The sequence below is a fragment of the Lepidochelys kempii genome, chromosome 2, assembly GCF_965140285.1.
Source record: "Lepidochelys kempii isolate rLepKem1 chromosome 2, rLepKem1.hap1, whole genome shotgun sequence".
Taxonomy (NCBI): Eukaryota; Metazoa; Chordata; order Testudines; family Cheloniidae; genus Lepidochelys; species Lepidochelys kempii.
This window is the reverse complement of record NC_136381.1, coordinates 159,110,160-159,133,602: the sequence shown is the minus strand read 5'-3', so window position 1 is coordinate 159,133,602 and position 23,443 is coordinate 159,110,160. Positions and strand designations below refer to the sequence as shown.

At 38.9% G+C, this 23,443-nt stretch overlaps 1 protein-coding gene across 2 annotated transcripts in view; it reads right to left on the bottom strand.

The window, feature by feature from the left end:
- The window catches only part of SDHA (succinate dehydrogenase complex flavoprotein subunit A), a 29,141-nt gene that overhangs the window by 4,330 nt on the left and 1,368 nt on the right, over window positions 1-23,443 (bottom strand). For both annotated transcript variants that reach the window (XM_073332604.2, XM_073332602.1), the window contains exons 2-12: window positions 17,742-17,828; window positions 17,172-17,333; window positions 16,409-16,552; window positions 14,402-14,566; window positions 12,833-12,981; window positions 10,934-11,058; window positions 6,465-6,633; window positions 5,329-5,524; window positions 4,199-4,370; window positions 1,619-1,737; window positions 63-174 (exon numbers count right to left, since the gene is read on the bottom strand). In XM_073332604.2, coding sequence (XP_073188705.1) covers window positions 63-174; window positions 1,619-1,737; window positions 4,199-4,370; window positions 5,329-5,524; window positions 6,465-6,633; window positions 10,934-11,058; window positions 12,833-12,981; window positions 14,402-14,566; window positions 16,409-16,552; window positions 17,172-17,333; window positions 17,742-17,828 — 1,600 coding nt within the window. The remainder of the gene's footprint in view (window positions 1-62; window positions 175-1,618; window positions 1,738-4,198; window positions 4,371-5,328; window positions 5,525-6,464; window positions 6,634-10,933; window positions 11,059-12,832; window positions 12,982-14,401; window positions 14,567-16,408; window positions 16,553-17,171; window positions 17,334-17,741; window positions 17,829-23,443) is intronic.

The window sequence follows — 23,443 nt, the reverse complement described above, 5'->3', positions numbered from 1 at the left end:
AAAATGAAAATACTCAAATACACAAACCACTGTAGAAGTATTTTCTAACGATATCTCATTACCTCTGTCAAATGTCTTCAGATCATCCAAATCACGATAAATGTGGCTGAGTTTCTCACAGCCTTCCTGTAGTACTGAGCCTGTTCGGAACACTGCAGCATGGCTTTGCATTGTCTGAAACACATCAAAATTAAGAAATAGTATACTTCCAAAAACTGTACGAAGTTTCAAGAAAGCCATTAGAATTTCTCTTGTAACTTCACCAATTTCTGCAGAATTTTAAGCTCTTTTAAAATTTCTGGTCATTATGGTTGCAAACATATTCTGTATGTGTAGTAATGCCATACTGTCATCCTGAACAGGAAGTCTGAAATAGTTCTAAGGGCCAAATATCCCCCCTCCTCATACACTTCTGCAGGCCCTAAAGCAGAGGTCCCCTTAGGGGGGCACAGAGGAATGTTTGAGAGGGGCATGGCAGGGCATGAGCCCAGCCCCCCGAGGGGGAAGGGAGGGAGTGCCACCAAGCCCCGCTCCACTCCAAGCTCTGCTCCAGTCCTGTCCCCAGCAAGATTCCAAATGGGATAGGATATATGTATGGATAACAATATCCACTTATAGGAAAAAAAAGTTTGGAAGGGATATTAAATCTCACGTTTTAGGTCTTATGCCAATCTCTAGTAGAGATCAAGATGAGACCTAATGTGGTGAGGGAAAGTATACCACATGTGTTTACTGCAGGGTTCTTATACCTTCCTCTGAATCGTATAATATGGTCAGAGACAGAATATGGGACTAAATGGACCTCAGGTCACATCCAGTATGACAGTTCCTACGTTCCTAACACTGTTGAAATGGCTGTCTTACTACATTTCACTTTATGTATGCAGTGTTGCTGTAGCCGTGTCAGTCCCAGGATACTAGAGAGACAAAGTGGGTGAGGTAATGTCTTTGTTGGTCCAGTAAAAGATATTACCTCACCCACCTTGTCTACATTTAACTTTTAGTTGGGCATTTCCTACAGGAAGTAACATTCTTGGCTACCAGTCAGAGCTGTGTATGATATGACTGCTTTGCAAATTAAGTCTTGTCTGAACATACTTACAAAACATGATTATAGATTTGGCTTCTGGATACAAGAATTTAGGTTCTGGGTGCCCAAACTAAGTGATGAGCACACAAGAAAACCCCTTATGGATAACACAACAATTCAGAACTTCTGAGCTCTAGGATTTGCCATCAGGTGCTGAGCTTGAAGCATGGGCCAAAGAGGAGAACAGAGCATTCTCCATGGTAAACAAAGTATTTCATTTAGAAAGAGGTCTCTCTCTTATCAGGTCACAGACAAAAAGTAGGTCAGGAGTGACTGTTTCAAATGGAGAGAGGTGGCATTTCTTATTCCTAATTTAAAGAAAAAAGATGATCTTTTGGGCAGCTGATTGGAGCAGAAGGATCTTTGTATGGAAAAAAGGTTGATTTTGATACAGTCAAAAAGTTTTCCTAAGTTTGAGCATCAGCTCTACTAAATAGCAACTCAGTTTTCATAAACACCTATAGTATATTTTAATATCAACCTCATCTCAAGATACTGTGCTACAGTCATTGGTAGTGAGATCCTTACCTTTTGCATATTAAGCCTTAGTTCTGATGTTCTTATGTTTCCATTGGCAAATCGTAGTTTGTCAAGATTTGCAACAGATTCTTCTCCAGCATTTGGTTTAATTGAGGGAACCGATTCTCCTATTAAGGGTAAACATCTTCAGTTTTCTTATGCAATTATTTCAATAAAATCAAGATTTAATGATCCTCAGCCTGTGGCAATTTTACACAGGAATAACTATTTTTAGTTGCTTCTTTTATATTTTATTTTATATTTATCTCTAAATAAGAGAGCCTGTCATTGTTTCTTGATAGACAAGGATAACTTAGTCTTTTTTAAAAGCTGCTGATGACAGTATCTGGAAAATAATAAACCACACTTCTATTCTGAGAGAAGGTATGCACACACACACATATAATATCTTTCCTTGTATTACTTCGGATGTTTATATGAAAACACAACTTCAGGATACATCAATTACCTATGTTTATTCTCCATTTGAACTTGTTAGAATCATGTTTAGTGACTAGAAACAGTGAAGTGAGATCACTTGTGTTCCATTCCTGTCTGCCACTAAATTAATGTGTGACCTCAATCAAGTTACAGCCTGTCAGTACGATGCTTCAGTTTCCCCATTTGTAAAGTGCAGCTACTACTTACTTGCCTCATGGAGATGGAGAGGCTCAGTTCATTTACATTTATAGAGCACTTTGAGATACAAAGGAATAATTAAGACTGCAACGTATTAAACTTAACTGTGATGTCAAACATAGCATTTTTAACTTTTGGCAGGAGATAAACCAAGATGTGTAGATGAACTAAAACATTTCAAAACAGACTTTCCATACTACCACTCAGTATGCAGTGTTTTACAGCTTGAAAATGGTTTAAATATTAGTGCCAATTCTACGATAAGTTTGAAAAAATATATAACTTAAGCTCAGAAGAAAGACAACAGTAAAAATTCCAGCCTTTAAGGCCACATCATCCTTCATAACACTTCACATATTGTCAGAGAACACCTCACCAATAGTCACAAAGGAAAAACCAAGTTTTATCAGTGTTACAGAAGTATGCCATCCCTCCACTCACATTCTGTATTGGGTCCCAAGGGGGAATCTAAGGTCAAATTTTCCCAGGGTTTATAAGTTATTGTGGGCTCCAGGACCCACATGTAGGCACATAAGGGCACAAACTGATCTCTAGCACATAACTGATTGGTGAAGTCTCAAACTCATACTGAGGGAGCAAGAGAGGTATAGCCCAAACTGAAGCGGTAGATAAGGATAGAGTGTCATCTCTACTCCATACAGAGAAGATGCAATGGTTATCATTGCTGACAAGAAACATGTGGGGAAAAGTCAGATCTCCAGCCTATAGATGGTAGATGGATTCAGAATTCTCAGAGAAACAGGTACAGTTCTAAATAGTTACAGCTTGTACTGGAGAGTTATCAATGGGGAGGGTGAGTGACAACAATTAAGGTCAGTGTTGGTCCTGTGAACTAACAGGAATTTCTTGACTTAATTTAGATATATTTGATTAGATACGTTCTGGGTTTTTAAATGTGAAGTGTTCTATTAGCATTTAACTTAATCTCAACCTTAATGCTCAGAGTTTTATGGCTGGGATTTATACAATGTCCTAGACTTCAGGGAAGCATAGGAAGTGAGCCTGCCATACAACCATGTTTAAATCCCATTTCTTCTCCCTGGATAGTATTAATTAAGCCTCTTTAATAAGAGCTAATCCAAATCAGATTTCTAGTTTGAGTGCACATTCTTTCTGTAGCTTGGCCTATGTACCCCTCTTCAGCTCCAGCCCACTACTTCAGTAGATGTGATTTCAGTTACAGGTTTTTGTATGTTTACACATGTAAACTAACCAGAAATAAAGGGCACTGTGCTAATCCTTTTAAAGAAACTAGATGAAAGTGTTCTTCTGATCCCCAAAATCAGAAATTATTAAAATCAAAACCTGCATTAATAGTTTTAGAATGTATTATTTGCTTTCAGATCAAACTATAGAATCATAGAAGTTACAGTGGAAAGTTCTAGGTATTAAGTCAATCTGTAAATTGCCTTCCAAATTCTCAGTTATGTTGCAAACTGAGATGCACCCGAAGGAACGGATATTATGTTAAACGCTAAAAATTTAACATGTTGTATGTGCAAGGCTACAGCAAATGCCATCATCTCAGACTAGTTTAATATAAGAATAAACAGTATAAGATGAGTCTGCACTGTACCATCCACCTCAAAATGCAGTATGTTGCAAGGCCTTGTTTCTTAAAACTTGTGATAACGTTAGTAATGTTAAATTTTTCTGGTTTGGGATAAAAGCTTCTTGATCGTATTTTCCAGCTGCTTTGGCAGAATTATATTTTCCTGCAATTAGATACAGTATGGTGACTTCTTGAACAGTCAGTAACACTGCATGTTATGTATAACAGTTATAAAAAAAGCTACTGCAATTTTCTAATAGTCTAGCTAATAGCCCTATAATTACTTGCTAAGAGTTAAAGATATGAGAGTGTTCTAAGGATGAGAATTTATAACAATGCATCTTGATACAATTTAAGTTAAACTTGTAGAATCTTACCAGGCCTGCATGATTCTGCAATACTAAGAGCACAAGCACGACCAAAGACCACCAAGTCCAAAAGAGAGTTTGCTCCAAGTCGATTAGCACCATGAACAGATGCAGAGGCTGCTTCACCACAAGCATACAAGCCAGGTACTACTTGATCTTTGCCATTCACATGTGTAATTACCTGTCATTTCAGAAGGAATTCACTCAACATGTTTGCAAATTCATTTGTAAAATAAAGATCACTTGTAGTACAGTGTCAAAGTTTCATTTGAATGTTTCTGAATGTCACTTATTTGTCCTGAAAGCATGAAGTCAAAGAAATCCAAATAGTAAGTGATAGATTTTAAAAGGGGGGAAGACTCTACGAGAAAAATTTATTAATTGAAAAAAGTGCTATATAAGAATGTAGTATTAACAGTTTAATTCTTATGTTTTGCCACCATCTCTGAGACACAAAGTACTACAATTCACCAAAATATTTCTGTAGTAAAATTCTGAGTAGAGTGGGAAGAACACTGGACCTTTTATAATGCCAGGCCACATTCACAAGGCAGGATTTTATAGCTATTTTAAAAACTGACTGAAAGGAACTAGTCCAATAAATCAGACTGGTCCATTCACAGATTCACTCTGGCTGACGCTGGGACTGGTTGCCATTAAAATTGACATTTAAACAGCAGCAAACTGAAGTAACCAATTTTAGTGCAGGAATTGCAGCAGTGGCACAGATAATCCACATAACCTAAACCCTTAATGATTTGTAGTTCAGGCCCAGCTATAATCCATTTTTAACTATACAGTACTACCCTCATCTGGATAAGCTTTCACATGGCTAATATAAAGAAATTCTGTAGATTTCATGCATATTTAAAGAATACATTTCATATTTTGCATACTGTCTACAGGGTTCCAGCTCCACCCAAACAACCTGAGAACTCTGACAACTTGTTTACAGGACAAACCAAATTATGATATTTTGCAAGTTTTCCTTTAACATTTACTCTTAAGGTTATGTAATTTAACATGCTTGTACATATAAATCTAATAGCATGCTCAGTTCACACTAATTTTACAAGGAACCAAACATTTCCTTTCTACTAGAGAAAAATGGTTTCACAATACTGATCTATGGTAGTTACCTGCCCTTTGTAGTTAGTAGGAATACCTCCCATATTGTAATGCACAGTAGGAAGAACAGGAATAGGCTCTTTTGTGACATCCACACCAGCAAATATCATAGCTGTTTCTGAAATTCCAGGGAGGCGCATTGCTAGCTGCTGTGGTGGTAAATGGTGCAACTGCAAATATACGTGGTCTTTTTCAGGGCCACAGCCCCTAATGTAAAAGGAAACATGAGTTGCAGGTTAGAATACTGGCCTCTGCAGAATTCTCTATATATAAAAGCACCCATTTCAAAAGCACCCCGACCATATTATCTAAAAACTATCTAGGAAGACTTTGACCTTAACGAGTCATCTGCATGGTGATGTGAAGCACTAACACCAGAAAAAAAAAATTCAGAATTTAAGTCACTTTATTTCTATTCTGTTTCGAGTAATCGTTTGGGAGTTCAAAACTTAAGATTTGATTCATGACCAAATTTGTGTGTCTATTTATGCATCCTGTTTAGAAAAACTGATGCATCTGGAAGCACAGAAGAGAGGAAAAAAAATAACTGACATCCTTCCTCAACTTGTGTCCACTTTAAATTTTCCCCTTACTCCACTGTCTTTCCTACCATAATCATGAGACTCGTGTATTTTAAACCAAGTTTTCAGAAAACTTCAATATAAAGTCTTCTCGTCCTCCGAAGATGTTGGTGATATAGCAATTTACAAGTAATTACCATACCATTTAGAAATTATCTAATGAATTATCTAATGAATATTAAGAACATCTGTGGTATCTTATGACTTCAGCAAAATACCAAAAAGTTATGGGTCAGATTTTCAAGAGCACAACAGCTCCTCCCACTGTTTTCAATGAGAGCTGCTGCTTCCTGAGTGTTTTTGAGAATCTGGCCTAAACGCTTTAATTTGACTTCAACAAAAAAGACTCTGGAGATCTTTTCTGATTACCATATTAAAAGGGAGCTTGATTTCAAATTCAAGATTTTTGCCTGAAATATATGTAAAATCTTCAGCAATCTACCAATTAAAACTGGCTGCTCAAAATGATCAAAAGACTTCCATGAACTATCATATAACTCCCTATCTGCTTTAACCAAATGTAAAGATGTATTCATATCACAATGCCACTGAAAAATTAAACAAACCTTCCTTCACGGATTTCAATGGTCATAGAACGAGACACTACATCTCTGGAAGCCAGATCCTTAGCAACAGGTGCATATCTCTCCATAAATCTTTCACCTTCACTGTTAATAAGAATACCTCCTTCACCACGACAACCTTCTGTAATAAGACAACCAGCACCATAGATACCTGCAAAGCAGGAAGTAGCAATGTTATAAAATACTTACATGACAACTTTATAATCAAATTATTGTAAGAATGGAAGTATAACACAAGTATTTTTTAATTATGGACCCATCCATGACACACAGACTTCTTGGCATAAGGTCCCCTGTTCTTTGCAAACAGCTCTCACCTCAGACCTGACAAACTCACTACATCAAACATGTCTTACAGGATGTTTATCCATAAAAAAGGCTATAAAAAGCTTGTAACTTGTCAAGACTCAATCACTCTGAGACGTATACAAAGATAATATTTACAGAATAACGTATTTATACTGAAAGTATGCTTCATGGACTTGGAGTAAAAATTAGTCACAGGGGTAATGTGTCTCCTTGATGACCCGTTCCAGCAAGAGGAAGTTGTCATCCTACCAAGTCAGTCAGTGAGGTAATACAAGGTTCTATTGTCTACCCTTGCCACATCCCAGAACAGTCAATAAAAAAAAAAAAAAAACCACTATCAAAGACTACTGCAAATGACTGAAACCACTTGAAGGTAAGAAGGAACATTATAGCCGCCTTGGGATCACCCTGGCTATGAATAAAGATAAAAGACTTTCAGTATACCGGTGTGTGGGGAAAGTCGCTACGGACCAATCCACTATGGAAAACCTCTGAATTGGATTGCTTTCATGAAGGTTTGGATATGGGTTCTTGGGAACCCAGCCAGCTCCCAGCTGTATAATAGACTGAACTTTTGGGGGAAAATACACTAGTGATCCAGGTTAGCATTTTATTATTTTGTTTTGTACTGTAACTACTTGTTTTCACCACTCTCTCATTTCTAGTTAAATTCTTATTTTCTTAAACCTACCATCTCATTGTATTGAAAGTGCTCACAAGTGCTGTGTGGTTTACAGGAAGCAGTGGTTTAATGTAAAACTGGTAAATTGGGATATATTGCACCTTTGGGCACAGACAATCTAGAATTTCTGAGAGTAACCAGTGTCAGGAGCTGGATATCACAGGAGAAAAATTCAAAGGGCCTTGGGATTTGAGTGCAACTATTATTAACCTGCAAGGCGAAGACAGGGCTGACACAGCACAGAGAAGAGTGCTTGAGTTGTTGAAAGTCTGGAGGTGTCAGGGAGCGAACACCCAGCAAAACAAGAAAGATTCCCTCTCCCTGGAGGCAGGGAGTAAGAAGGTGACCCACAGTCCTTGTTATCATGAGAACAGTCACACCACTGAATACTCCAAAGTTAATGTTTTAAATTGTTTTCTATTATATTCCACACTTGGGCCTCAATCCTCCTCCTCAAAAAGACGGTCTAAAATTTACATTTGTGATCTCCTGCCAAAGAAGGATTTTTGTACCAAATGCAAAGTTAAAAAAAGCCAGGATTTGGACATACAAGAGTTACAACAGAGACTTTTCAATTGTTAAATTTGACCTTTGTGAACATCATCCCTCAAACCGTCTAAAATCAAATTGTTTTATTTATCTGTCCCAAAAGGCAATTAGTACCTTTGAACACTTTTCCTGGAAGGGTGGTTACTTTGGGACTTGCTCACTATGATCGTGTGAAACACAGAAATCTGCAGCGTCTCAGTGGAGCCTGTAAACTCTGCAAGGTCTCAATGTTTCTGAACACTTTGTTGTCTGAGGACTTAACTCAGAAACCATGCTGCATACGATCAACGATTTTATGACTGTCTGCAGTTCCACATCTTTGCTCCTCCACTACTACGACTGTAAGGAAGGAGGAGGAGTGCAACAGGTATGCTTCTAGAAAAGGAGTACTTGTGGCACCTTAGAGACTAACAAATTTATTTGAGCATAAGCTTTCATAAGCTACAGCTCACTTCATCGGATGCATTCAGTCATCAGTGCATCCGATGAAGTGAGCTGTAGCTTACGAAAGCTTATGCTCAAATAAATTTGTTAGTCTCTAAGGTGCCACAAGTACTCCTTTTCTTTTTGCGAATACAGAAAAACATGGCTGCTACTCTGAAACCTGTCAGGTATGCTTCTGTGGCTCCCTGGGTCACCCAGGAAGTAAAGATTAGCTTAGTGAGTCTTGTCTTTTCTTTCCCCAAACTTAGCAAGACCCACTTGATCATCTCACTCCTCTGGGTGATCCTGGGAAGTGAAAGTGTTGGCTGATTAACAAATTTAAGGAATACTGACATTGATAATTCAATAACTTAAATAAACTATGAAGATTCTTTGACTAAAAAAGCCTTAAAGTGATAAATGATGGTAAATATAACATATGTATACACAATGAAATCTCATTATAACATTATAGTTAACACACCTTTTAAAGTTAGGAAATTCAAAGATCCAGAAAAACTTAACACCCACACTCCAGATATCCAAGAATGACCATTTTACTAAGCTATGACCAAGTAACCATACCTCATCCACCTTTCCATAAGCCTTCATTACCCATACATTAAGTACAGGTCCATGACTACATATAACCAATAGTCCCAAAGACACACTGTCCCTCACTTCAACACCAACAGCTAGTTTCTTACCTTCCATAAACATTTTCTACAATTCCAGTATAAGAGGCAGCCCAATAGATTTCCATCTACCCGAAAAATGCAGTTGCTGGAAGACTCCACAATATTTCAATATACCTTCCCCTTCCCACTCACACTGCAATTCACATATCAAACCAATTAACACAGTAGTTATGTCCCTGCACCTTCTGAAATCACAAAGACTGCACTATAATATACTTGTAACAGGCTTGGCAGGATTCAGTTTAAATTGTTAGTTGTCAGTAAACGTTTATTTCACCTGACACACAGTAAACGTTTATTTCACCAGACTCCACTGCCCAGTGGGAGCTTGAGGACCAGCTTAAAACGGCTGGCTGGCCGCATCCGGCCCATGGGCCGCAGTTTTCTCACCCCTGACCTACAAGGATTCAGGTCGTGAGCCCGCAATCATGCAGGCAGCTTTCTACAGTCCTGCTATTATGGCTCCGCACCCTCTCACCTAGGAGTATAGAAGCTGTTCCCAGGCAGGAACCGCTCAGCAGCTGGGTTGGCCTCTCCTGCAGCTGGGGGCTGGTCGTCATGGCCCTAGCCAGCAACCTCTGCTCTCCCTGCCAGGATCACAGCTTTCTCTGCACCTTGCACCGGCAGGGATCCAGTGTCACTGGCCCTGTGGGGAGCCCTCTGCAGCTCTGTTGTCATTGCCCTGCTCACTCACTGGCAGGCAGCAGGGCTCTCCCCAGCAAGAGCCATTCAGCAACGGTGAGGCCTTCCCTACAGCAGGGGGCTCAACCTCCTCCTTACATCCCTGGACAGAGATCTCTGCTCCCCGGACCAAGACCGCAGACTCCCCTACACCTTCTACCTGGGTCTCTCTGAACCCTCAGCCACATAGAGAGCCACCTGCAGCCCTGGCCTAACCCCAAAACCTAAGGCTCTCCTTAATTTCCCACAACTGGGAAAATTGTTAAAAAAATATCAAAAAAGTGCTTAAAAATAAAAATTGATATTAATAGTCAAAACTTAAACAATAAAAATCAAATTCTGTCAAGTATGCTTATATACATTCAGTTCACTGGTCAAGTATCATGAGGAGCATGGACACTACATCAAAGGCAAACTTGTGTGCAGATCCTTAACTATGAAGATCTTGACTTCAATTATTAGAATGTCTTTAATCAATACTGTATTTTTGAACTTTAATCTTATTTCTTTCGGAATTATCAACTGATTTCTTGACACTAATGCTTCCCAGGATTAAGAAACAAATGCAGTGTACAACCTAAGATTTAAAAAATTAAAGGAATAATTCATTTTTGTTATTTTAAAGCTAGAGACAAGTGGAGGCATTAGATTACAATTTTGAAACACGAACCTAAATTTTATAAAGTAACTATATTTGGTAGAGTGTTTAAAGCCCAAAATTAATTGCATGTAAGTTTATACCAAAATGTACAACTTAAGTACTTTTTATACAACAGTTGAAGCATCTCCCACTTTATTTCATAAGACTCCTGAATTCAGGATTCTGTATTTTTCCCTACAACAGTTGCAGACAACAAAAACATCTAAATAAAAGTTTAATGAATGTCAATTCCTTGCTCCCTTTAGTTGCTTGCAATACTAAATGTTGCAGGGGAACCTGCAACTTGAAACTGGATGTTAAGGGTGAGCTGAAAAGCTTTGAACCTGCTTAAGATACTACACCTCTTAAATACTATAAAACTGTGAGGCTTAATATTTCAGAGATATTATTTTTTGAATACTTCAAATTCCTAGAAAACGAAGAGTGCCTTTCTAGTCTTATACTGTACCTGTAGGGTGGAACTGTACAAACTCTAAGTCCTGGCAAGGAAGGCCAGCTCGTGTGACCATAGCTGTACCATCACCTGTGCTGGTATGAGCAGATGTGCAACTGAAGAAGGTGCGGCCATACCCACTAGAGAAAACATTTCAAAAATTAAAATTTGTCTGCAATATTTTCCTTAAGAAATCAGTAGAGAAGCAGTAAGATTTCATTAAGATGTTTAGCTTATTCTTTGCACAATGGCAGATTTACAATTCAACTAAAGCAGAGGACTTTATGCATAGCATTCAGTCAGCCACTGTACTCATTTATCACACACATTAGGTTAAATTAAATTTGTGAGAAGCTTAATGTGAACAAAATGGATAGGTTGTGTGCTGTGCAACTTGATCAAGTGGAGGATCACCTAGCTCAACTAATATCTGAAAAATAACTTGAGGCTAGTAGGTGAAAGAGGAATAGCACCACACTTCCTCTAGAATTGCTAACTAGGGGTCTTTTCAAAAGTTGTCAGTGGAATTATGTCCCACTAATGGGGTCAATTTTTTGAGAGAGGAGTCACATGCCATTTTCCCCTCATACACCCATTGTTTTACTTTGGGTCAGGTGATTTGGCTCTGCTCAATTAAATACCAGAACTGTGTTTTTTTCTGAAAACGGTGCCTTTCTTCATGCAGAATTCTTTCAGGAAGATAAGTTATTTCTCCTCTGTTTCTTATTCTCATGACACTACCTCAAGTGCACAAGTTTAATGAGACCAGTGCTGTTAGCAACTTCTGGCAGGAACAGCATACTACAATGCCGAAGGGAGATAAAAATAATGTAAAACCAGGATTGTACATCTAAGGTGCAATTTTCACAGCTTGAAATAAAGTTTGGAAGTTTTGTCTAAACTCAATTGCATAAATTCTGGCACCTAAATTCATTTTTACATTAAAAAAAAGTCTTGATTTTCCAGAGATTCGAGCATACAGCGCTCCTATTGACTTTAACAGGATTGTGATTGCTCAGTATCTCTGAAAAAAATCAATTCACTTATTTAGGGGCCTAATATAAGGCACCCACATTATGCAGCCACCAAACACAAACTGTGCTTCTCTGCACAAACTCAGTATTATTCCATTTATGCTAGAGTTGCTGATCTAAATCTAACAAGGAGATAAAAGACTAATGCAGAAGAGGGCAGGACCGACAAAAGAGGACAGGGCAGAGAAGATCAGTTACCCAAAATTAGGATCACATGTAATTGTTGCACCAAAATTACATGGGTTACCACAATTAGTCTTTTAGTTATCCACTGGGTTACCCTGCAGTAAATCCATTTCTGTTTGTATTTTCTGAATATATTTTGACACACTGGGAGCGGCTACACTTTACCTCGCACAAAAATCTCCTGGAGGAGGACTACTCAGTAGGCCCTATAGATACATTGTCTTGCCACTGCCAGTTTACATCTAGTATTAAGTAAAAGCGAAAGTATAATGCAACTTTAAAATATTTTAAAGATTATCCCTTACTTCCCAGCCCACACTAACTGCCCCTAGATTTAGCTTTATAGTATTGCTTTGGAACGTAAAGCTAAACTCAGGGTAGTGAATTTACATTATGAAAGTATTAATGTTAAGGTTGAGTAAATAAATACAGTATATTAAAGCATGGAACTAAACCTAAATGGAGTAATTAAATTGCATTTATACTGTTTGCACCCAAAAGGTAAAATGTGATTTAAGTAGAAGGATTATTATTCCCCTTTTACAGATGGGGAAATGGAGACATATGAAATGTCTTGTGCAAGGTCAGTGTGCCAACACCATAATTTGGACTCAAACCCTTGTCTCCAGACACCCATATCCTCTCCTCTAGGTTCTAGTTTTTTTTACTTCAGCATAATTTTATATCACATTACCCAGTGGCAACAACAGTGTTCTTTGCTCTTAAACGATGTATTGAGCCATCTTCTATGCAAAGTGCAATAACTCCACGACATTCTCCATTTTCCATCAGGAGGTCCAAGGCAAAATACTCAACAAAATAGCTGGTATCATATCGTAGGGACTAGAAAAGAAAAATTTTTCCAATAGTTAAGGAACATGCAAAAGCTAAACAAATTTTTTTTCCACAGCCTTGTTAAAAAGTGCCTAGTTACATAGGAATAAAATCAGACCCAGTTCTCATGGAAACTATTATCCAGATAAGCCTGTATGCAGAAAGTCTGCGGCTCTTTTAGGATAATGGTATTCTAGAAAATACAGAACATTTAGATTGGACAGGCCATTCTTAATTACCAAACCATTTAAAGGAACAGTCTCTCATCAAATTTATCTGAAAATGTTGTACTTATCATTGGTATAAGTAACAACGAAGGTAGATGAGAAAAAGTCCATGTTTCAGTTTACTTTGTGTAGTTGACAATACCTGGTATATGGTGAGTCTCACTTGCTGATCTCTTTCAGTTCCTGTCCCATGCACTAGCATATTACCCCACAAATACCCTGGAGAAAGCTCACGTCACACTACAAGCACTATATTAAGGTGTTAACAGGGCCAAAGATACCAGCAGCTGGGCAAGTGGACTATGGGAGCTTTCTTCATCTCTGGAAGAACCAGACAGCACCTAGAAGCAGGTGCCCCATCTCTCTTCAGCCCCTATACTATTTATCTATATTATGGTTCCACATACAGGCCTCACTCAGGATAGAGATGAACAATTAGCTAAGCCTCTGTAAAGAGCGCATAAAGTACATGGGCTGTTAAGTCCTTACTGAAATTAGGTCTAAGGGCCACTTACTAGTTCTTAATGATACTCTGGATATTTCCATCTTTTATGGCCTTGCACTAGGAGATAGACAGGACCTATTAAGTAGAGCTGTGGTCACCAGTAGAGGCTGATGAGACAAGCTCAGGCAGCTTCATGGTAGCACTTTTGCATTTCCAGAACCACGCTTACCCTCCTAGTTTCCCATACTTGCTGTGAGGGTAGATGGAGGCTGATCTTACTTGCTACTTCCCTGTTGGGGTGCTCTGTCACAGTTTTTTCTTGGCCCATGAGAAGGTTTAGATGAACTCTTCCTGGTACTGGCCAAGGGCCGGATGAGTGGTTGTGGGGGGAGGGGCAGTAGGTGAGTGTGTCATGGCATAGCAGCAAAAGGAAGAGAGAGCTTCCTCTGGCCACAAAATTAGCAGAGCTTACTATCTATGCATTCTCTCCAGGAAGAAGTGCAGGAAAAGCAGATTCTTTTTTCAGCCTTCTTCTGTTTCTGTCACGCTGATATCAAGCAGAGGCATGCCAGGGGAAAAAAGGAGGCCTGGGATCAAGATTAGGAATTTTCCTGGATTCCTTGCTGACTCTAAACTCATATATAGCAGAGCCCACAAGTAACAGCACTATTACTTCTAACAAGATTTTTAAATCCCTATAGTAGCCATTAGTTAAAAATGAAAGTCAAGTTCTGTTTCCCATTTCACAGTCTCTTACCCTGCCATACAGTGTATGCAACAGTGAGTGTCCTGTCCTGTCCGCGACACAACAGCATCGATGAGCCTGTCCCCCTTTTCCAAACTGAAGGCTCTGTCCACCAAAGGCACGCTGATAGATCTTTCCTTCTTCTGTTCTGCTAAACGGCATTCCATAATTTTCCAGCTATTGAGCCCAAACAAAGTATTAGAGATATAACTGTGGACTTCAGCAACAGGCAAGTTACTGTTAGGGATGTAAAATGTTAACTTGTTAACCAATAAGCATTAGTCTTACCAAGTAATCTGCCTTAACTGTTAACCTGCGGGCCAGCCAACTGGCCAGCCAGAGCAGCCCCTTTAATCAGTTAACCGTTGTAACGAAATATTTTTAATCATTTAAACGGTTAACTTTTTAAACAATATTTACATCCCTAGTTACTGTTATGGCTGCTTTGTAACACTAATAAACCTATCACTCACGCTCAAGAAGGCAACAAAGAAAAGAGTTTCTCTTTATACAAAGTTTACCATTCCAGTCTAATATCTGTATCTATTTTCATCATGAATAGGTCGGAATATGAACAAGAGGCTGCTAGGCAGCTCTCCAGCACCACTTTCTACAAGCCATTACCCTCTGATCCCACTGAGGGTTACCAAAAGAAACTACAGCATTTGCTCAAGAAACTCCCTGAAAAAGCACAAGAACAAATCTGCACAGACACACCCCTGGAACCCCGACCAGGGGTATTCTATCTGCTACCCAAGATCCATAAACCTGGAAATCCTCGACACCCCATCATCTCAGGCATTGGCACCCTGACAGCAGGATTGTCTGGCTATGTAGATTCCCTCCTCAGGCCCTACGCTACCAGCACTCCCAGCTATATTTGAGACACCACTGACTTCCTGAGGAAACTACAATCCATCGGTGATCTTCCTGAAAACACCATCCTAGCCCCTATGGATGTAGAAGCTCTCTACACCAACATTCCACACAAAGATGGACTACAAGCCGTCAAGAACACTATCCCCGATAATGTCACGGCAAACCTGGTGGCTGAACTTTGTGACTTTGTCCTCACCTATAACTATTTTACATTTGGGGACAATGTATACCTTCAAATCAGCGGCACTGCCATGGGTACCCGCATGGCCCCACAGTATGCCAACATTTTTATGGCTGACTTAGAACAACGCTTCCTCAGCTCTCGACCCCTAATGCCCCTACTCTTCTTGTGCTACACTGATGACATCTTCATCATCTGGACCCCTGGAAAAGAAGCCCTTGAGGAACTCCACCATGATTTCAACAATTTCCATCCCACCATTAACCTCAGCCTGGACCAGTCCACACAAGAGATCCACTTCCTGGACACTACGGTGCTAATAAGTGATGGTCACATAAACACCACTCTGAAACCTGTCATAAACACCACCCTATACCAGAAACCTACTGAGCGCTGTGCCTACCTACATGCCTCCAGCTTTCATCCAGACCACACCACACGATCCATTGTCTACAGCCAAGTTCTACGATACAACCACATTTGCTCCAACCCCTCAGACAGAGAAACACCTTCAAGATCTCTATCAAGCGTTCTTACAACTATTTCCCCATGTTTATTCTCCGTGCCCCGTGGGCCGCCCCCCGGGCTGTTCCTCAGACATTCTTGTCAACTGCTGGAAATGGCCCACCTTGATCATCACTACAAAAGGTTCCCCCCAACCCCCCCGCTTTCCTGCTGGTACTAGCTCACCTTACCTGATCACTCTCGTTACAATGTGTATGGTAACACCCACTGTTTCATGTTCTCTGTGTATATAGATCTCCCCACTGTATCTTCCACTGCATGCATCCGATGAAGTGAGCTGTAGCTCACAAAAGCTTATGCTCAAATAAATTGGTTAGTCCCTAAGGTGCCACAAGTCCTCCTTTTCTTTTTGTATCATTAAAATGTCACTATGGATACTGATTTGGGTTGCAGATAATTATAATTCAAATAAACTTCAATATGAATAATTTCACCTCTACAACTGCAGCAGGTGCCTCCTCAGTCATGTAATGAATGGCATCCTGGTCTCCCAGCCAGTCAGATCCTTTCACAGTGTCATAGAAGTGCCATCTCCAGTTATCTTCCTCCATGTTTCCCAAAGCAGCATTGATCCCTCCCTGAAAATGAAAAATATATTTCCCCAAAGTGACATTTGAAATGCACAATTTCAAAAGCCAGTTCATTTCTCAATGCCATTAAAACACACAATATTAAATAATATTTAAGACAACGGACAAATTACTTGAAAATCAAATTTATGTGCTGTGCTATTTATACATCGTACAAACCTGAAGAAACTGTGTAAACTCAAACACATCTCTTTCACCAAAAGAAGTTAGTTTAATAAGAGAGATTACTTAACCCACCTTGTCTCTCATTTATAAAGTAGAAATTATAAATCTTTATCAACTTCCCAATGGTTAACATCTCATTCTTTTTAGGGTAAAACATTTTGAACAGCAGAATATATTACAACACTGTACACACTTAACAACTGAAATCATAAAATGGAGTGGCATGTTAATACAACAAAAAATAAGGAAGCCATAGAATAAAAGTCAAACATATACAATTTTCCTAAACTGTTTTACTTAGATCCTCATCTCCATTTTTACTAATCATAATGTGGGGACTGAAATTTAGTCAATTTATGAATCATAATATTCCATACTAATATTTTCATAACACAGATTTTATGTATTTTAAATGTCAACATAATTGTATTTAAATTCTTACCTGTGCAGCAACAGTATGGGATCTGGTAGGGAACAGCTTTGTAACACATGCTGTATTAAATCCAGCCTCCGACAAACCAAATGCAGCCCGCAAACCTGCCCCACCAGCACCCACAACGACAGCATCAAATTCATGGTCAACTACTGGATATTGTGTAGAAATCTGAGGAGAAAGATTACTGCATTAAGATCATAAGTCAAATGATTATAGCTCAAGCAGGGTGTCAGTTTAACTACTTTATGCATTTTCTTTTAATGTATACTGGAGGATATATAGCAAGTTTCTCAAACTGTGCATATCACTGATTTTACCCGTATCACAAGCTTAGCATAGTGTGAATGAATCATTTAAGTAGGTTCTAATCAATGCAGTACGTATTACTAAAGTCAACGCATGATCCATTTTAACAATTCACTGCCCCTACTGAAATTTTCTTCAACAAAAAAGTATACATGAAACCAGAACTCTGATAATCCCGTTCTAGTCTCTCCTTCCAAATTCCAGAAACATTAAGAATATACACTGAACCACCAGGAAAGAAGACTGTCCCATAGATAAATATGAACTTACCGAATCAGAAACTTTAGCAGATGCATTCTTCTTTCCATAGACAGTAAAGTGAAAGTTACGTGCAAGAGCCTGGCAAGCTGCTGGCCACTGTTGAAACATGTTCAAAATTATGTAAAATGTTTTACTTTACAGATGTTTTATGAGCCAGATTCCCATAATTTCCAGTTACACAATGTCTAAAACAAATATGCTTTACTTCTGACTGTAATTTGTTAGTACATATCTCTAAAGAATATTGAATTCATATAGTTTTAGGATAATTTGTAGGGGGGAAAGTCCTGCTTGTTCCTAAATACAGGCTGTGACAGAGACAAAATCTACCCAAGATTTAAAAAACAGAGCAATATCTGTAATTCCTGTGTTGACCCCTACTTCTCCACAACTCATGCTAACCAGCTAAAACAAGACCAATCTGCATATACTCTGACAGACAATTGTTTTTAAGTCTGGGGTAACGAGAGAAGGTTTTTGAGACTGAACAGTATGAAAAAAAAATCAGTTATTTCACTTTTGTAAATTAGTTTGAACTATTTTGTAATGTCATCTCAAACTGTTTTGTCTAGAATAACAAAAATTCAGTTTATTTTGTTGGCCACAGCAAGGCATGAGACCTTTGGGAGGGTGGATGGTTATTTTTTAAATTATTCAGTAATGGGTTTTGGGGTGTTTTTTTTGCCAGGAGGAACCTGAACTAGGAGGTATTATGCATATATTGTAATATACATGAGGTCTGGCCAAAGAAAGGGTGCCCAAGCTCAGGTTAAGTGGAGGTCTAACTACTGAAGAGAGACCTGAGGAGCAGAGAGCGGCAAGTGTAGGACATGCCAATATCAGTAACCACAAATCTCCTTTTGTTACAAAGGCAAAGCATTTCAGATTTCAAACAGTAATGCTCTCTATAGCTCTGCTCAGATTCCTATGTTTTCCACCTTCTAGAAGTAGTATTTTTGATTAACCAAAGCACCTCTACATCCTATACAGTCACCACATATGTCAGGTTTTTCCTTGGTGGAAATTCTACACTTCCCAAATTTGCAAAAGATACAAACTTGAGAAGACACACACACACAAAGGAAGACAGAACCAATCCACAATGTGAACAGGAGAGGTTGAGTAGCAGGAACTACAATGCAACCAAAATATGGACTGATATTGTGAAATCATTTAAATGACTTAAAGGGTGACCTTTAAACAGATGTCATGACATAAGCTTAATGATAGGAGTGCTTCAGTGCCACTATAACATGCATCCTATACAAGAAAGGTAAGAGGTACTGATACCAGAGGCAAGAATTGTAAAAGAAATATTTAAAAAAAAATTCAAGGTCATCAGAAGACATTCAGAAAAACATTTTTATGGGGATGAACTTTGGAACTCCCATTAGTCACTGCACTTTTTTTGTATCATTAACTAGCTATATGTTAATGAACTAGATGAAAGGTTTCTAGTTCCTTGGCTATAAGACGTAGTCATTTAGGTTTGGAAGAGTGAAGCAACTGAACTGAGATTTACCAAACCAAAGAAAAAGAATAGCTGAATACAAAGTGGCAGGGATTGTTAAGTATAAAGAGTTAACACATGTTGTATGAAACCATTCAAAATGAAGTGGGCAGTTAACACCTCTGCATTCATAGAACAAAGCTGGTCCAATAAAAGGTATTACCTCACCCCGTCTCTCTCAGTGTAAAATGCATAGGGCAGCCGTTTTCTTTGCTCCAAAAGCTAGCTTCAGATATATAGTTATATTGTAGTATTCCACTATATTTTATTGTGTACTTTTATTTGCTTAGATAAAAGATAACATAACTTTACCTTGTTTATTGCTCAGAATGATTGATAGCACAGCTTTACTGCATAGAAAGAAAACTCATAACTGGCAATCAAGCAATTCCAGTTTATTTCTTGCTTTGTTTTACTAAAGGTGACATGCAAATATTTTTCAAGACTCCAGACTATAAAATGTATTAATACCCTAAAACACAGGAGGAAGTTAACTGACCTATTTTCTTTCTTTTAGAGGTTTTAACATCCAAATGAACTGTAACTACATGACATCCCAACACAAGCTTCTGCCTCAGAATCAGGGGCTTAGCTGACAACATCACATCCAACATTGAAGTCTAGGGCAGGCTGGAAACAGTCGGAATCCTGATGTTCAAGAAAAACCCACAATACGTGCAGTTTTGAAACGTTTAAGATCCTTATTTTACAGAAACACTTTGCTACATGACACAATAACTAAGCACATTCTACAGTACAAAATTAAGCCAACATAATTTACATCAGCGTACAGACATCGCGCTAATTACATTGCCTGTCCTTATCTACGCTTTGCTCATACCAGTGGTGCACATGCTCACCAAGAGCGCTTGCACCAATTAACTGTCATTGTTAGGTATCCGTGTACTTACCTGTGTTAGTCTGTATCCACACAAACAATAAGGAGTCAGGTGGCACCTTAAAGACTAACCGATTTATTTGGGCATAAGCTTTCGTGGGTAAAAAGCCACTTCTTCAGATGTATGGAGTGAAAATTACAGATGCGGGCATTATATACTGACATAAGAAGAGAAGGGAAAGGAGTTATCTCCACTTCCTTCTCTTCATATGTCAGTATATAATGCCCGCATCTGTAATTTTCACTCCATGCATCTGAAGAAGTGGGTTTTTTTACCCACGAAAGCTTATGCCCAAATAAATTGGTTAGTCTTTTAGGTGCCACCGGACTCCTTGTTTTTGTCATTGAGAAATGGCTTCTGAAAGCCAGCAACAGTCGATGCAAGTAACACAGTGTCTACACTGACACTGTGTCGACCTAACTACATTGATACTGACACTCTGGCTCTCGTGGAGGTGGAGTTAAGGCAGAGTAGTGGGTAAGTTATGTCAGTGGGAGCAAAATTTTAGGCTTTGTCTATGCTGGAACTTTGTCGACAAATCTTTCGTCATTGAGGGGTGTTAAAACACACACACAGACGAAGTTTTACCGACGAAAAGTGCTGGTGTGAACAGCGCTTTGTCGGCAGGAGCGCTCTCCTGCCAACAAACAGCAGCTACGCTGCACGCCTTTAAGTGGCGCAGCTTGGCTGTAGCGGCACAGCCGTGTCATTAAAAGCTGCGTAGTGTAGTAGATGCTTACATAGTTAGGTTGACGTAAGCTGCCTTGACATCTACCTAAGTCTGTAGTGCAGACCAGGCCTAAGTTTTTAGTCAATTATGTGCCAATTAGCTCACACTGTAGTATTTGGAACATTTAGTTTGCATTTCCAGAAGTAGGTAGATTTTCAAACTATTTGCCAGTCAATACAATCCTAACCACTGTGGGGACCTTCCATCTGTATGGTTTGCAAACATTCATAATATTTTCCCCTGATTTAGAAGGCTCTAGAAATGGGATAACAAAATGAACCGTTTAGCAGGTTCATTTTCAACATTTTCCTGTTCATCAGAACTGCTAAAGCTCAGATTTCTGAATACAAATTATAGCTGTGGTAGCGTTCCTCCTATTTAAGATGCAAAATGTATGCATGAACATTTCTGCAGTATATTCACTGGGGGCTTTGTTCAGAAACATGCTGCACAGAAGCCTATAGAACAAGGATGAAGATCTCATCAGAATATCTCACTTCATATTCACTGGCTGCACAAATCCTGAGTTAGTGGACAATCCAAATAATGAAGCCTTTGTGTGTCATACATACAAGTAGAAATGGGTGTGGGGGTATGTCTATACATCAAAGAAAAATATCTAGTTGCTGTGTAGACATACCTGGGGAATACTCAGGAAAAGTGATAATCAGTTTCATGAGTTACATTTGCATACTAGTTCTGAAGTAGGTAAGTATTATCAATATGCATTTTTCACTACACCGAATACTTTAATGTCCCATGAATTTTTTGTTTTGGCCATTTTAAAAATTAAACTATGTAAAGTTTCATTTATAACAAAGTAAATTTAACAAATTAAAAGATTATATGTACAAATAAGAGCATTTAGTTACTCAATTGTGATTTTAAGACATACAGTAACCTTTTGTATAACAGATTATACAATACACCCTAGGTATCCAATTTACTGTACTAACATTCTTTATTAGCCATGTTAGTCTGTATCCACAAAAACAACAACAAGTCCGGAGGCACCTTAAAGATTAACAGATTTATTTGAGCATAAGCTTTCGTGCGTCTGAAGAAGTGAGGTTTTTACCCACGAAAGCTTATGCTCAAATAAACCACTAGTCTTTAAGGTGCCACTGGACTCCTTGTGGTTTTTATTATTTTTGGCTCCCTTGATATTACGTAAATTCAAAACAGCAGAGCTGCAACAACTAGAGAAAGGTAGGCAAGGCTTGAAAATGTTTTATTATTCCTGTTTGCCTAAACACTACAATTCAATCTTTCCCCCTCTTCTAGCAAGCTCCTTTCACTGCCACATGTGACGGCCTACTTTTTCCCTCCTTCTCCCAACAGGTCTGAGGACAGTCTTCCTCACAGCCTGTTCCACCCAGTGGTGGAAGTTGCTGCCCCTGCTACTACACAGGAGACTTTTTCCTCCCAGCTTGTCCTTTGCACTCTGAGCTCGGTACTGAGACGCTGTCAAGAAGAGGAAGGGGACAAGCTGAAAGGCAGATTGCCCCCATATAGCTGAGAGAAAGGACTCTGCTTAACCAGCCTAACTCCTCAGCAATAACTAGGAAAGCATCCTCCAACAACAGGCAGGAAACATACATCCTGTTCTAACACATGCCCTTGCCTTTTTTTGGCGCTCCTCTGCAGCCTGGCAGAATGGCACAGGCAGTGACTTGTAGGCCAGCCTGCTTCTCTTTATTATATCTCTTAAGTCAAAATTTTGGAATTCCATAAAATTCAGTGGAAAAATTTATGGACCACTACATTAAGACACATATTTCCTTCCTATTTATTTTATATAAAACCTTTAAAAATCAATGCATTCAAGTCACTGGCTCACTTTCAATATTTCTCACTGAGGTCCATCAGTTCTTTTCAATATTAGTTTTGAGTGAGTATAGAAGTTTTGACTGCAATAGGAAAACTGCAAAGCAAAACTGAAACTGTAATTAAGCACATATCCCTATGCAAAATGCCCCCACTATTTAGGCAGTGGCAGAACCTAAGTCAGGAAATACGTTTTAGCCTTTTTAAAATCAGTTTTTCCCCCTTGGAAATCATCTCTGTACTTCTTTGTACTTCTTGTTCAGAATGCGAAATTCCAAGAACCACAACTGTCACTGAAATAAATATTTATGGTACAACAGAATGACATGTTTTGAAACATCTTCAGTTAACCAGAGTATCTAGAAACTTTTGGAGTAGAAAACAATTTAAGAAAAGTTAGATGAAGCTATCTGACACTCAACAGCCTTTCCTACCAAACCCATCTCCTAATCTGGCTAGTGGAGACACAGTAGAATCCTGTAGTCAGGGCACAGGCCTGAGAGCTAGGAGACCTTACACAAGTCACTTTTCTCTGTGCCTCAATATCCCCACCACCCTGTTTATTTAGGTTGTTAATAGGTCTTGGCAGGGACTGTTTCTGATCTTGTTACTTACTGTTCCTAGCACATAAAGGGATCCCAATCCTACTTAGAGCCTCTAGGTACTACTGTAATAAATAGTAATAGTGTGGTCATTCACTACAGAAGTTTCTACTAATAAAAAGGCTAATTACCCTGCCTTTGTT